The following is a 13140-nucleotide window of genomic DNA, read 5'->3' as shown; positions in this document are numbered from 1 at the left end:
CACTGTGTGGGGTAAATTGAGCCAACACAAAACATGTTAGGTTAACAAAGTAAACAACTTTTATTATTAGAAATGCAATCAGTGAATCAAGTCAAGTCAATCAAGTGGGGGATAGGGCCGTTGCATAGAGGAGGGGAGATGAAGAGAGAGGTGATAGAACGAGATGGGATAGGGAGGGATAGATAGATGGATAGAGAGAGAGATATGCGTAGATAGATAGAAAGAGGGATGGTTAGAGAGGGAATGAGAGATGTACTATATTATGGAAATTACTAAAACAGTAGAACAGTGCCAAAAAATCTTATTTCTTTCAGTAGGTTAAAACATGCAGCAATCATTCCATCCATAATAATTTCATCATTATTCAATGTTCCAAGCATTCAAATTGCAAGGGAACACCATTTGCCTCTCCCTCCGTGCTGTCCCCCCAACAGTAAAGGGGCGGGGCAATTTTTTCACAATATCCTGTCTTGACAGGACAGCCTCATCTTTCTCTTTGAAGACAAAGGTTGGCTTTCTTGCAGAGCCATGGCATGACCGGCTTCTTTTGAGAAATCTTGCCTCTATTTCGAAGACATCCAATTTGATTATCTGGCCAATGAAGAAATGCACTTTCTTCTTCCCTGTGAATTTTGCCACAACATAATCCCCCACATCTAACAACTGGTCTTCCTCATCTGATGTCATATATATATATATATATATATATACACACACGTGTGTGTGTGTGTGTGTGTGTGTGTGTGTGTATATATGTATGTTGTTGTCATATATGACCAGTAAATGTGAAAACTTAAGTGTCATCCATATTGGGTAAGCTCAGCCACCAATGGGGTAAGTTGAGCCAGTGGCTCAACTTGCCCCACATCTAATGGCTCATCTTACCCCGTGGCCACCATTTTGTAGAAAAATGCTAATAAAGGGGATTAGGCTAATCAAAATTATTTTTATTAGCATTCATATCATAGCTTAGAAAGCCACTAACTTAACCCTAATGTGTCTAAATATTATTCTACTTTTGTCTTCTCTAAATCATCTTCACTGTGGACAAACATGGAATTGACTTAGAAAGCACAAAAACACATTTTTATAAATATCTCCCTCACCTAGTTTGACATGTGGTGCTCCTCTCCACAAGTGTAAGTAAATGGTCCCGCCCCCCTTTGAATGTGGTCACATGGTCACATTTGTGTACTGTTTCTTAGAAACAGGGGGTGGCTCATCTTACCCCGCTCTCCCCTATTGGTATCTCAGACCATTTTCTGGTTATGTCTGAATTCACATTGCCTTGCCCCCTGCCCCCCTTGCCCTGCAGTTTTCAAACACATTCCTGCTCAAGCACTTACCTATCCTCTCCGAGGCTTTCCTCTTTTTGTACTGACATCGAGCAGTTAGTTTTTCTTTTCAACTCATCCTGCACTGACACACTGGATTGTATAACCCCCCTAAAGCTTAAAAGAGCCAAGCCTAACAGGGTTTCTATCCCCTGGTTAAATGAGTCTACTCGGGCTAGTAAACAAGCTTGGAGAGCTGAGCGCAAGTGGAAAAAAGATAAACTCCAGGTGTCATATGAAATTTTAAGAGATTGTTTGAAGCACTGTCAACACTCTGTTAAGACAGTCAAGGTAGAGTATTATGCCAGTCTTATCAACAAGAATGTCCACAGATCTAAAATACTATTCAACTATAAATCCTGGTGCTTCTGTTGCTATGCTTGCCCCCACAACTGAAACCTGTATAAAAGTTCCTCAATTTCTTCATTGATAAAATAGACGACATAAGATCCCACATATCACCCCCAGATTTTGATCCCTCTGATACACATCATCCAGCCAGCCATCTCCAGCAATTTGATCCAGTGTTGTCCGCTCAGTTGTCGGAGGTTGTTGCGCACAAATTCCACTTATTGTCCCTTAGATGTTATTCCATCCATCCATTATCCATAACTGCTCATCCTGTGTAGGGTTGTGGGCAAGCTGGAGCCTATCCCAGCTGACTATGGACGAGAGGCGGGGTACACCATGGACAAGTCGCCAGGTCATCGCAAGGCTGATACATAGAGACAAACAACCATTCACACCTACGGTCAATTTAGAGTCACCAGTTAACCTAACCTGCATGACTTTGGACTATAGGGGAAACCGGAGCACCCAGAGGAAACCCACACGGACACAGGGAGAACATGCAAACTCCACACAGAAAGGCCCCACATCAGCTACCGGGCTCGAACCCAGAACCTTCTTGCTGTGAGGCGACAGTGCTAACCACTACACCACCGTGCTGCCTAGATGTTTTTCCATTGCACCTTTTTAAGGAAGTTTTTAACTACAATTTGCCCCCTGATTATAGCTATAATTAATAGTTCTTTGGCACTTGGAGTTGTCCCATCATACTTTAAACATGCAACCGTGCAACCCCTCCTGAACAAGCCGAGCCTTGACCCTGATGATCTCAAAAACTGCAGGCCTATCTCTAAGTTACCTTTCATTTCAAAGATTTTAGAGAAAGTTGTCTTCACTCAGGTCTCCTCCTACCTGAACACTTAACTTATTTGATAAATTTCAGTCCGGCTTGAGAGAATCTGCACTATTGTGCAGACAAATGCATCCAGTGCGCAGTTTGCGTCCAGTTGTAAACTGTAAGGGTAGTATCTCACTGGGCTGCGACAGCCTGTGACTAGTTGGAGACACAATTGCGATAAAATATGCGAATTAGTGACAATTTTCACTTGGAATCACACTGAATTGATATTCGCATATTTTACCGCAATTGTGTCTCCAACTAGTCGCAGACTGTCGCAGCCTGGCTTTCCCTCGGCAGGCAGAGAAGTAGAGGAAGCCTCACAGAAACTGATTTGAGAAGGGTTCGTGATGACTTTGCGGCATTTGCGGCCATTTTGAGAGAAATTCTGTCGCACGAAATTTTTGAACATGTTAATTTCAGCGACGAAGGAGCGACACTTTACGACTCATGCGAGGAAATTGAGAAGCCCCGCGAATGTTTCAAGACCCTTTTGAAACTCTCTCGCGAATGACGTTCCCAATTTGTCGCAAGCTGTCACAGTCCAGTGAGATACTCCTATCTCACTGGGCTGCGACAGCCTGTGACTAGTTGGAGACACAAGAATTGCGATAAAATATGCGAATTAGCGACAATTTTCGCTTGGAATCACACTGAATTGATATTCGCATATTTTATCGCAATTGTGTCTCCAACTAGTCGCAGGCTGTCGCAGCCCAGTGAGATACACTCACACTTCCTATCTGACGGACTTGAGAAGGGTTCGCGACACATTTACGGCTATTTTGAGAGAAATTGTGTCGCACTAATTTTTTGAACATGTTCAAAATTTCAGCGACGAAGGAGCGACACTTTGCGACTCATGCGAGGAAATTGAGAAGCCCCGTGAATGTTTCAAGACGCTTTTGAAATGCTCTCGTGAATGACGTTCGCAATTTGTCGCAGCCCAGTGAGATACTCCTCTATCTCACTGGGCTGCGACAGCCTGCGACTCAAGAATTGCGATAAAATATGCGAATTAGCGGCAATTTTCACTTGGAATCACACTGAATTGATATTTGCATATTTTATCGCAATTGTAGGGTCTCCAACTGGTCGCAGGCTGCCAGTGAGATACTACCCTAATGGATGGATGGATATAAAAATGCTCACTTTCTTAAATAACCGATGGGAAATATTGAACTTTTTCCCCCCATGATATTGTAATTGTTTGAGACACACTATTGTGCAGACAAACACATCCAGTGCGCAGTTTGTGTCCAGCTGTAAACTAAGGGTAGTATCTCACTGGGCTGCGACAGCCTGAGACTAGTTGGAGACAACAATTGTGATAAAATATGCGAATTAGCGACAATTTTCACTTGGAATCACACTGAATTGATATTCGCATATTTTACCGCAATTGTGTCTCCAACTAGTCGCAGGCTGTCGCAGCCCAGTGAGATACACTCGCACTTCCTGTCTGACGGACTTGAAAAGGGTTCGCAACGAATTTACCGCTATTTTGAGAGAAATTCTGTCGCACTAATTTTTTGAACATGTTCAAAATTTCAGCGACGAAGGAGCGACACTTTGCGACTCATGCGAGGAAATTGAGAAGCCCCACGAATGTTTTTGTCGCAGCCCAGTGAGATACTCCTCTATCTCACGGGGCTGCGACAGCCTGCGACTCAAGAATTGCGATAAAATATGCGAATTAGCGACAATTTTCACTTGGAATCACACTGAATTGATATTCGCATATTTTATTGCAATTGTGTCTCCAACTAGTCGCAGACTGTCGCAGTGCAGTGAGATACACTCGCACTTCCTGTCTGATGAACTTGAGAAGGGTTCGCGACGGCTTTGCGACACCAGCGACGCATTTGCGGCTATTTTGAGAGAAATTGTCTCGCACAAACTTTTTGAACATGTTCAAAATTTCAGCGTCGAAGGAGCGACACTTTGCGACTCATGCGAGGAAATTGAGAAGCCCCGTGAATGTTTCAAGACCCTTTTGAAACTCTCTCGCGAATGACGTTCGCAATTTGTCGCAGCCCAGTGAGATACTCCTCTCTCTCACTGGGCTGCGACAGCCTGCGACTCAAGAATTGCAATAAAATATGCGAATTAGCGACAATTTTCGCTTGGAATCACACTGAATTGATATTCGCATATTTTATTGCAATTATGTCTCCAACTAGTCGCAGGCTGTCGCAGCGCAGTGAGATACACTCGCACTTCCTGTCTGACGGACTTGAGAAGGCTTCGCGACGGCTTTACGACACCAGCGACGCATTTGCGGCTATTTTGAGAGAAATTGTCTCGCACGAACTTTTTGAACATGTTCAAAATTTCAGGGATGAAGAAGCGACACTTTGCGACTCATGCGAGGAAATTGAGAAGCCCCGTGAATGTTTCAACCATAGACATCCTAATACATAGACGGAGAGTTGGCTGTTCTGACGCGAGAAATACGGTCGCCATCTTGGAGTGGTGAGAAAGCGCGAGATATCAAGGTACCGTCTATTAGTCTAGGGGGATTCAGTTTGCCCCTTTATCCATTAAAGAAATTAAATTTGGAGTGTTTTTAAATAATAACAAAACTGAATATGGTATTAATAATTTACTACTTTTAGGTAAACATTTTATTCACAAATGTCGTTTTATTTAAAACTAAACCTTATGTTACACACTGGAAGAATGATCTCAAGCTTTTTGCCAAATCTTTAAAGTTAGTTGAAAATAAGGATGTTGGTTATTTTATATCTTTTTTGGATGACTTTGATTTACTCGATTAACATATGTAAAGATAGTTAAGTAACCCCTTTCTTGTTCATATTTTTTACTTTATTGCTATGTGTGTGTTTTACTATTTTGATGTTTTGGATCTGTATATATATAGTTTGTATTTTGAATGTTTTGGGAAATAATAATAATTTTAAAAAAAAGTACCGTCTATTACTGCACGACTGAAGAAGAAGACAAGAGACAAGCTGCCAGGCTGGTGCTCAGCGTACTCCTGCTCAAACGAGCGAACCGTTTCAAACAGAAGCAGGGGGATTACGTTTCACAAGTAAGATTTAACATTACCGTACTATTTGTTGTTTTTTTAAAATAGTATATTACCAGAGCTGAGAAGGAGCTAAGAGACTTAAATCGTCATCAGGTAGTGGTTTCACGAGTGATGTTTTAATGTTGTATGCTAATATTATATATATTGTTATTAAATGTTTATTCATATACTACCTTTTTTATTTATTTACTACATTGTTATATTTTTTATGTTTGACATTAATTTGTTATGGGCGGCACGGTGGTGTAGTGGTTAGCGCTGTCGCCTCACAGCAAGAAGGTCCTGGGTTCGAGCCCCGGGGCTGGCGAAGGCCTTTCTGTGCGGAGTTTGCATGTTCTCCCCGTGTCCGCGTGGGTTTCCTCCGGGTGCTCCGGTTTCCCCCACAGTCCAAAGACATGCAGGTTAGGTTAACTGGTGACTCTAAATTGAGCGTAGGTGTGAATGTGAGTGTGAATGGTTGTCTATGTGTCAGCCCTGTGATGACCTGGCGACTTGTCCAGGGTGTACCCCGCCTTTCACCCGTAGTCAGCTGGGATAGGCTCCAGCTTGCCTGCGACCCTGTAGAACAGGATAAAGCGGCTAGAGATAATGAGATGAGATGAGATAAATAAATGTTTTGATATGCTTTAAAACAAGACAAAAAATGTTTGTGGTCAATATATGGTCATCACACATTGTCCTACATACCAAACAGAGTGCCCCACTCAACCTGAATACATCAGCTTTGCTGAAGGGGGGTCACATTGTGTTGGATGTAAAAGGCTCTTATAAATTCACTGACTAGATTAATTTCCCCTTTGATATGTTCTTAACAATCTATTTAAAGAAAACATACACACATTTGAATCATTATAATGGATTTAGATTGTTAAAACCGCATTTTATTTGCAACAGATTGGTGGTTGTAGCCGATAGAAAAACGTTAAGCTGTTTATATCTAATGTATTTAGTATTACACTGAGTGCAGCGGATCACCACTCCAAGATGGCGGCCCCGCGTCTACATTGGATGCTCCGTCTATGTATTAGGATCAGTGGCGTAGGCACATAAGGGCAACAGTGGGCCGGTGCCACTATGATTGACGGCTGGCCCACCCTATCGGAGGTGTCCAACTTGATTGACAGCTGGCTCGCCCACCATAGAGGAGGTGTTTTTAACGTGAAATTCAATGAACAGCAGGATAACAATAATGTAACACGAAACAAAACACTTTGAATTAAGTATAACGTTACAACTATTTACAGAAATTATATTTTTGTCAGTGTTTTTTTTTCTCTATAATCATTTTGATTGGCTAATGCCCGCGTTTTTGATAAGCGGCAAGAAGCAAACATCCGTTGCTATGCCAAAAAACGGAAGTCATCGCTGACCTAGAATGCTAGTTTAGCTGCGCTAACTTAAACAGAAAATGTCTAAACAGACATCACTGTCCTCTTTCTTTAATAAGCCAAAAAGATCGAAATCAGAAGAAACAGATGTGGACAATGATGATAATGCCGTTACAAAACAATAGCGAATAAAGACCCGTTGTCTATAATGTAGTTTTTTTAAAGTAAGCAAAATAGGGGGGTGAAAGGGTAGGGTTGTCAGCTGTCCCTTACAATACGGAATCGTCCTGTATTTCAAAACAAAAGATCTGACCTGCTCTGAGCTGAAACTTGACACAATTCTTAATCTTGCCATTAATCAGAGGGCTGTGAATCAGATGGGATTTGCTAATATATTCACCCTAAAATTGGTTAGAATGCAGGAAATTGCATCTAAGAAATACAATTTTTTCTGGGGGAGGACCCCCAGACCCCCCCGCTTACAATGGGGTCCACTCTATTTCATAGAAGTCCACAGTATTACAAATTTCTGCCTACGCCCCTGATTAGGATGTCTATGGTTTCAACACCCTTTTTACACTGCCCTTTTGTGTTTTCTTTCTCTCTCTCTCTTCCCCCCCATCTGTCCCTCTGAGTTACATGTTGATCCTGGGATTGAGATGCTGGCCTCTTCTGCCCCTCGGACCTGCTTGATCCATCCTGGTGCCCTGTGTCTGGTCGGAGTTTTATCGCCCCACTCCTGTGAAGGACGGCCCCATGAGGACAGTTGAGGGTTATACCTGTTAAAACTGTTAATATTATAGTCATGCTGTCTGTTGTTGCCCAAATGAGGATGGGTTCCCTTTTGAGTCTGGTTCCTCTCGAGGTTTCTTCCTCATGTCGTCTGAGGGAGTTTTTCCTTGCCACCGTCGCCACAGGCTTGCTCATTGGGGATAGATTAGGGGTAAAATTAGCTCATGTTTTAAGTCGTTTAAATTCTGTAAAGCTGCTTTGCGACAATGTTTATTGTTAAAAGCGCTATACAAATAAACTTGATTTGGTTTGATTTGAAACTCTCTCGCGAATGACGGTCGCAAACTGTCGCAGCTCAGTGAGACACTGGCTTAACCGGATTAAACGCATGCGCAGGGATTAGAGATGCACGCACGCGCGCGTCTGGTGAAAGTGTTTGTAAAGCGGCGACATCAAAACTCTCGACATCAAAGAGCTCGCTTTTAAACTTGTGTAAATCCTGCTGTTATAATAATAATAATAATAATAATAATAATAATAATAATAATAATAATAAATCTAACGGACTTTGGCACTTTGTTGATGTCAGGCAGAGTTTCATATCGACGGCTTTTTAGATGATGATCAAAGTGTTAGAAGAAAAACACCACCAGCACATAGTGAGCTGTGAGAGTGAAAGGAAAGTGAGACAGTCCGCGGTGTTTCTGTCTCACACTTACAGCGGTGCGCTGAACAGGGAGCCGCCAGCAGCAGCAGCAGCCACAGGCTGAGCGCAGAACCGGGCATCGAACCGATCCACTCCGCGTTCCGTCTCCTCCGCATAGTCAGTCAGCACCCAGCCGCTGAGTTCTGCTCTGTGTTGACTGAGCTGAGGTCTGTGGGAACAGCTGTGTTCTCCCTGCTGCTCTTGTGAGGAGGAGGAGGAGGAGGAGGAGAAGTGCTGGAGAGTAAACGGACAGAGGGAGCGCTGTGCTGCGGGTGGTATCGAACCTCAACCCAGCGCACATTAGCCTACATGCTACTGACCCCCTGTTTACACTCTCACCGCTTCAGAGGAGGGAAATCACAGAAAAATCAATCAATCCCTCTCTCTCTCTCTCTCTCTGGGGGTTGGACAAACCAGTACATAGACTACTGAGTGCCCATCCCAAGCCTGGATAGATTGCGTCAGGAATCAAATACACTCACCTGGCCAAAATTCCTGTTCTTGGCTGCAGGACTGGAACCTAATGCTGAGATGCTTTTCTGCTCACCGCGGTTGTAAAGAGTTACTATATCCTTCCTGGCAGCTCAAACCAAATCTGCCATTTTCCTCTGAGCTCTCTTATCAACACGGTGTTTGCATACATGTCAACCTTTGGTCAATCAAACCTGTATAACCAACCTCCAAAATCCGTATTTCCCTTATAAAATCCGTATAAGATGCAAATTAAAATAATTTACCTAAAATTTGAAATGATATATCGAAGTTACTTTTTATTCAATATTAATAAGAATAAACCTTCAGAATGAATACAAAGCTCCAATGTTCGACAAAAACACAAAGTGTCACTCTAATGTTCTGAATTGTACTCCATGACAGCTTTTTTAGCAGTCTGCACCAATACCTCACGAGGCTGCATGTCACAGCAAGTGTCTGTGTTGATCTTGCCGGAGTGCCCATTCAGAATCTTTTCAGTCGCTAGTGAAAGTCGCTCAGGTGGAAATACGCTTTTCAAACAAAATGTTACTTCCCGGTTGGCGGGATTCTTGCAATGCGGTGTGCACATGATCAGAAGTGGAACGAAGTCTCACTACCACAAGATAACACGCGATTTCATAAGACTCTTTACTGGCTGTCTGTGGTGTGCAGTACGTTTGTAAATGTTATGCGCTCTTTTATCATTGTGGGAATTGATTATAGCTCTAAATAAATATTGAAGTTTTTTTAAAGAATCCGTATAACTTTATTTGTACGCCCGTATACTACGTTTATTGAATCAAATCCGTATAAAATACGGACATTCCGTATAGGTTGACATGTATGTGTTTGTTTCCACCCACACTCATTCACTGACCTCAATGTTTTTTGTTTTTCGCACCATTCTGTGGAAACTCTACAGCAGCCTTGTAGTACTCGAGTCCAACTCGTGACATGACTTGACTTGAGGTGTAAATAGGTTTTACACCTCCTGATGCAATCTATCCAGGCTTGGGATGGGCACTCAGTATGTACTGGTTTGTCCAGCCCCCAGTGACAGAGAGAGAAATCAAATACACTCACCGGCCAAAATTCCTGTTCTTGGCTGCAGGACTGGAACCTTCTGCTGTTGCATGCTGAGATGCTTTTCTGCTCATCACAGTTGTAAAGAGTTACTATATCCTTCCTGGCAGCTCGAACCAATCTGCCATTTTCCTCTGAACTCTCTTATCAACATATTGTTTGTTTCCACCCACACTCATTCACTGACCTCAAATGTTTTTTGTTTTTCGCACCATTCTGTGGAAACTCTACAGCAGGCTTGTAGTACTCAAGTCCAACTCATGACTTGACTTGGACTTGAGTACTCATGACTCGGACTTGTGCATTAACTGCATTCGGACTTGTAAATTAGAGTCGAGGGCTTGGATTTTTTTCTTTATTTTTTGTAACATGCCATAATAATTTGGCGCAAGATATTTATAGCTACATTAAATTTTGTGCAAGAGTATCAAACCTGCGTGCCTTGGCGCATGCATTAGATAGACGTGTGGGCTCTCGCACATACACACCATAAATGACTTGCACCTGCACAGAATTAAGGTGCAATCAGCGTGCCAATATAAAAACTGTGAAAACACACTTACTTTGTGAAGTATTGAGTTGCGTTGCTGACACATTACCAAGCCTTATTTCCTTGTTTGGGTTCCTGATTCCCGATTTCCCATTTCTCGTCTTTGATTTTGCTGAGTCTATGATAGCCTGTTTGTGCCTTGCTCAACCTATTGCCTGTTTCACCGTTTCATGATCATGCCATTCTGGACTGTTTACCTGTCTTCACTCATATTAATAAACACACCTTCTGTTAGAATGCAGGCACTTACAGATGTATGTGCAGAGGAGAGCGGGATACAAACTGTTAACAAATCCAAGACGAGAGACTTGAATCGGAGTCGGTAAATTAGCGAGGGTCAGGCGATCAGCAAACAACATAATAGAGGGAAGACAAAGAGCAAAACCATGAGAGAAATACGAGAGGCAGTCAGAAAGCTACAAGGCTTGCTATGAACTGAAATAGCAGAACAATACTTCGCGCTGGTGTGTGTGTGTAAGGGGAGCTTAAATAGAGGGATAAGTGATTAGGGAAACAAGTGACAGCTGAGTTCAATAGGATGGAGACAGAGGGTGCTGTGGTTCATGGGAACTGTAGTTCAAGGTGTCCATGTTTGTAGTTTGTTCGTTTTCAAAATGTTTACTGACACCGTCTCCCAACCGTCTCTGACAGAATACTTCACACTCCCTGACAAAGAGAAGCACGTTCACCTGTTTATACGTCACGTTCGGAACAAACTCATGTTAATGGCGCTAAAACAGCCACCGTCACATGGTGCGGTTGGAGTCTTGTTCTCGGATTCGACTCGGATCATTAGTGGACTTGACTCGGACTCGAACACTGGGGACTCGAGACTGGACTCGGACTCAAGGTTTAGTGACTCGACTACAACACTGCTCTAGAGACTGTTGTGTGTGAAAACCGCAGGAGATCAGCAGTTTCTGAAATACTCAAACCAGTCCATCTGGCACTAACACCCATGCCACAGTGAAAGTCACGCTTTGAGATCACAGTTTTTCCCGTTCTGATGTTTGAAGTGAACATTAACTAAAGCTCTTGATTTGTATCTGCATGATTTGATGCATTGTGCTGCTGTCAAGGGATCGGCTGATTAGAGAACCCGTGAGTGTATGTGAATCATAAATTGGGAAGGAGGATCCACTGTGGTGACACCTAACGGGAGCAGCCAAAAGAAGATCATCAGATTTCAGTACAATGTATGAAAGTAGCCCAAATAGGAATTGGAAATATCAGATTCAGGCAGCACGGTGGTGTAGTGGTTAGCACTGTCGCCTCACAGCAAGAAGGTCCGGGTTCGAGCCCCGTGGCCGGTGAGGGCCTTTCTGTGCGGAGTTTGCATGTTCTCCCCGTGTCCGCGTGGGTTTCCTCCGGGTGCTCCGGTTTCCCCCACAGTCCAAAGACATGCAGGTTAGGTTAACTGGTGACTCTAAATTGACCGTAGGTGTGAATGTGAGTGTGAATGGTTGTCTGTGTCTATGTGTCAGCCCTGTGATGACCTGGCGACTTGTCCAGGGTGTACCCCGCCTTTCGCCCGTAGTCAGCTGGAATAGGCTCCAGCTCGCCTGCGACCCTGCACAGGATAAACGGTTATGTATAATGGATGAATGGAAATATCAGATTCAATGTGATTGTGTTGTTCACACAGCCATGCAAGTAAAAAATCTGTCACATTTGAATAAAAAGATCAGATTCGGGCCACTTATGCCTACTGTGTGAACACAGCCTTACCATCTTATTCTAAATACAAGACTGAATTTACAGTGGCATGCAAAAGTTTGGGCACCCTTACTGAAAATGTCTGTTACTATGAATAGTTAAGTGAGCAGAAGATGAACTGATCACCAAAAGGCATAAAGGTAAAGATGACACATTTCTTTTCAGCGTTTTCTGCAAGATTTGTGTATTATTTTCGTTTTGTACAATTGGAGCGTGAAATAAGAAAAGGAACACCATGCGAAAGTTTGGGCACCCCAATACATTTGAGTTCTCAGGTAACTTTTACCAAGGTTCCAGACCTTAATTAGCTTATTGAGCTGTGGCTTGTTCAAATTCTTCATTGGGAAAGGTCAGATGATGCAGATTTCAAAGCTGTATAAATTCTCTGACTCCTCAAACTTGTCCCTAAAATCAACAGCCATGGGCTCCTCTAAGCAACTCCCTCGCATTCTGAATAATAAAATAATTGATGCTCACAAAGCAGGAGAAGGCTACAAGAACGTAGCAAAGTGTTTTCAGCTAGCTGTTTCCTCAGATTGTAATGTTATTAAGAAATGGCAGTTAACAAACAGTGGCGATCAAAGTGAGGTCTGGAAGATGAAGAAAACTTTCTGAAAGAACTGCTTGTTGGATTGCTAGAAAGGCAAATAAAACCCCCTGTTTGACTGCAAAAGACCTTCAGAAAGATTGAGCAGACCCTGGAGTGGTGGTGCACTGTTCTACTATGCAGCAACACCTGAACAAATATGACCTTCATGGAAGAGTCATCAGAAGAAAAACGTTCCAGCATCCTAGCCACAAAATTCAGCGTCTGAAGTTTGCAAATGAACATCTAAGCAAGCCTGATGCATTTTGGAAACAAGTCCTGTGGACTGATGAAATCAAAATAGAACTTTTTGGCCACAATGTGCAAAGGTATGTTTGGAGAAAAAAGGGTGCCAAATTCCAGGAAAAGAACACCTCTCCAACTCTGAAG

The 13140-nt window shown here is 42.8% G+C and overlaps 1 protein-coding gene across 2 annotated transcripts in view; it reads right to left on the bottom strand.

The window, feature by feature from the left end:
- The window catches only part of pros1 (protein S), a 53066-nt gene extending 44391 nt beyond the window's left edge, over nt 1–8675 (bottom strand). For both annotated transcript variants that reach the window (XM_060898658.1, XM_060898659.1), the window contains exon 1: nt 8355–8675. In XM_060898658.1, coding sequence (XP_060754641.1) covers nt 8355–8457 — 103 coding nt within the window. In that variant the 5' untranslated portion in view covers nt 8458–8675. The remainder of the gene's footprint in view (nt 1–8354) is intronic.
- Between the last annotated feature and the right edge of the window lie 4465 nt (nt 8676–13140).

Source organism: Neoarius graeffei, chromosome 18 (genome assembly GCF_027579695.1).
Source record: "Neoarius graeffei isolate fNeoGra1 chromosome 18, fNeoGra1.pri, whole genome shotgun sequence".
Taxonomy (NCBI): Eukaryota; Metazoa; Chordata; class Actinopteri; order Siluriformes; family Ariidae; genus Neoarius; species Neoarius graeffei.
This window is presented reverse-complemented; position numbering and strand designations above follow the sequence as displayed.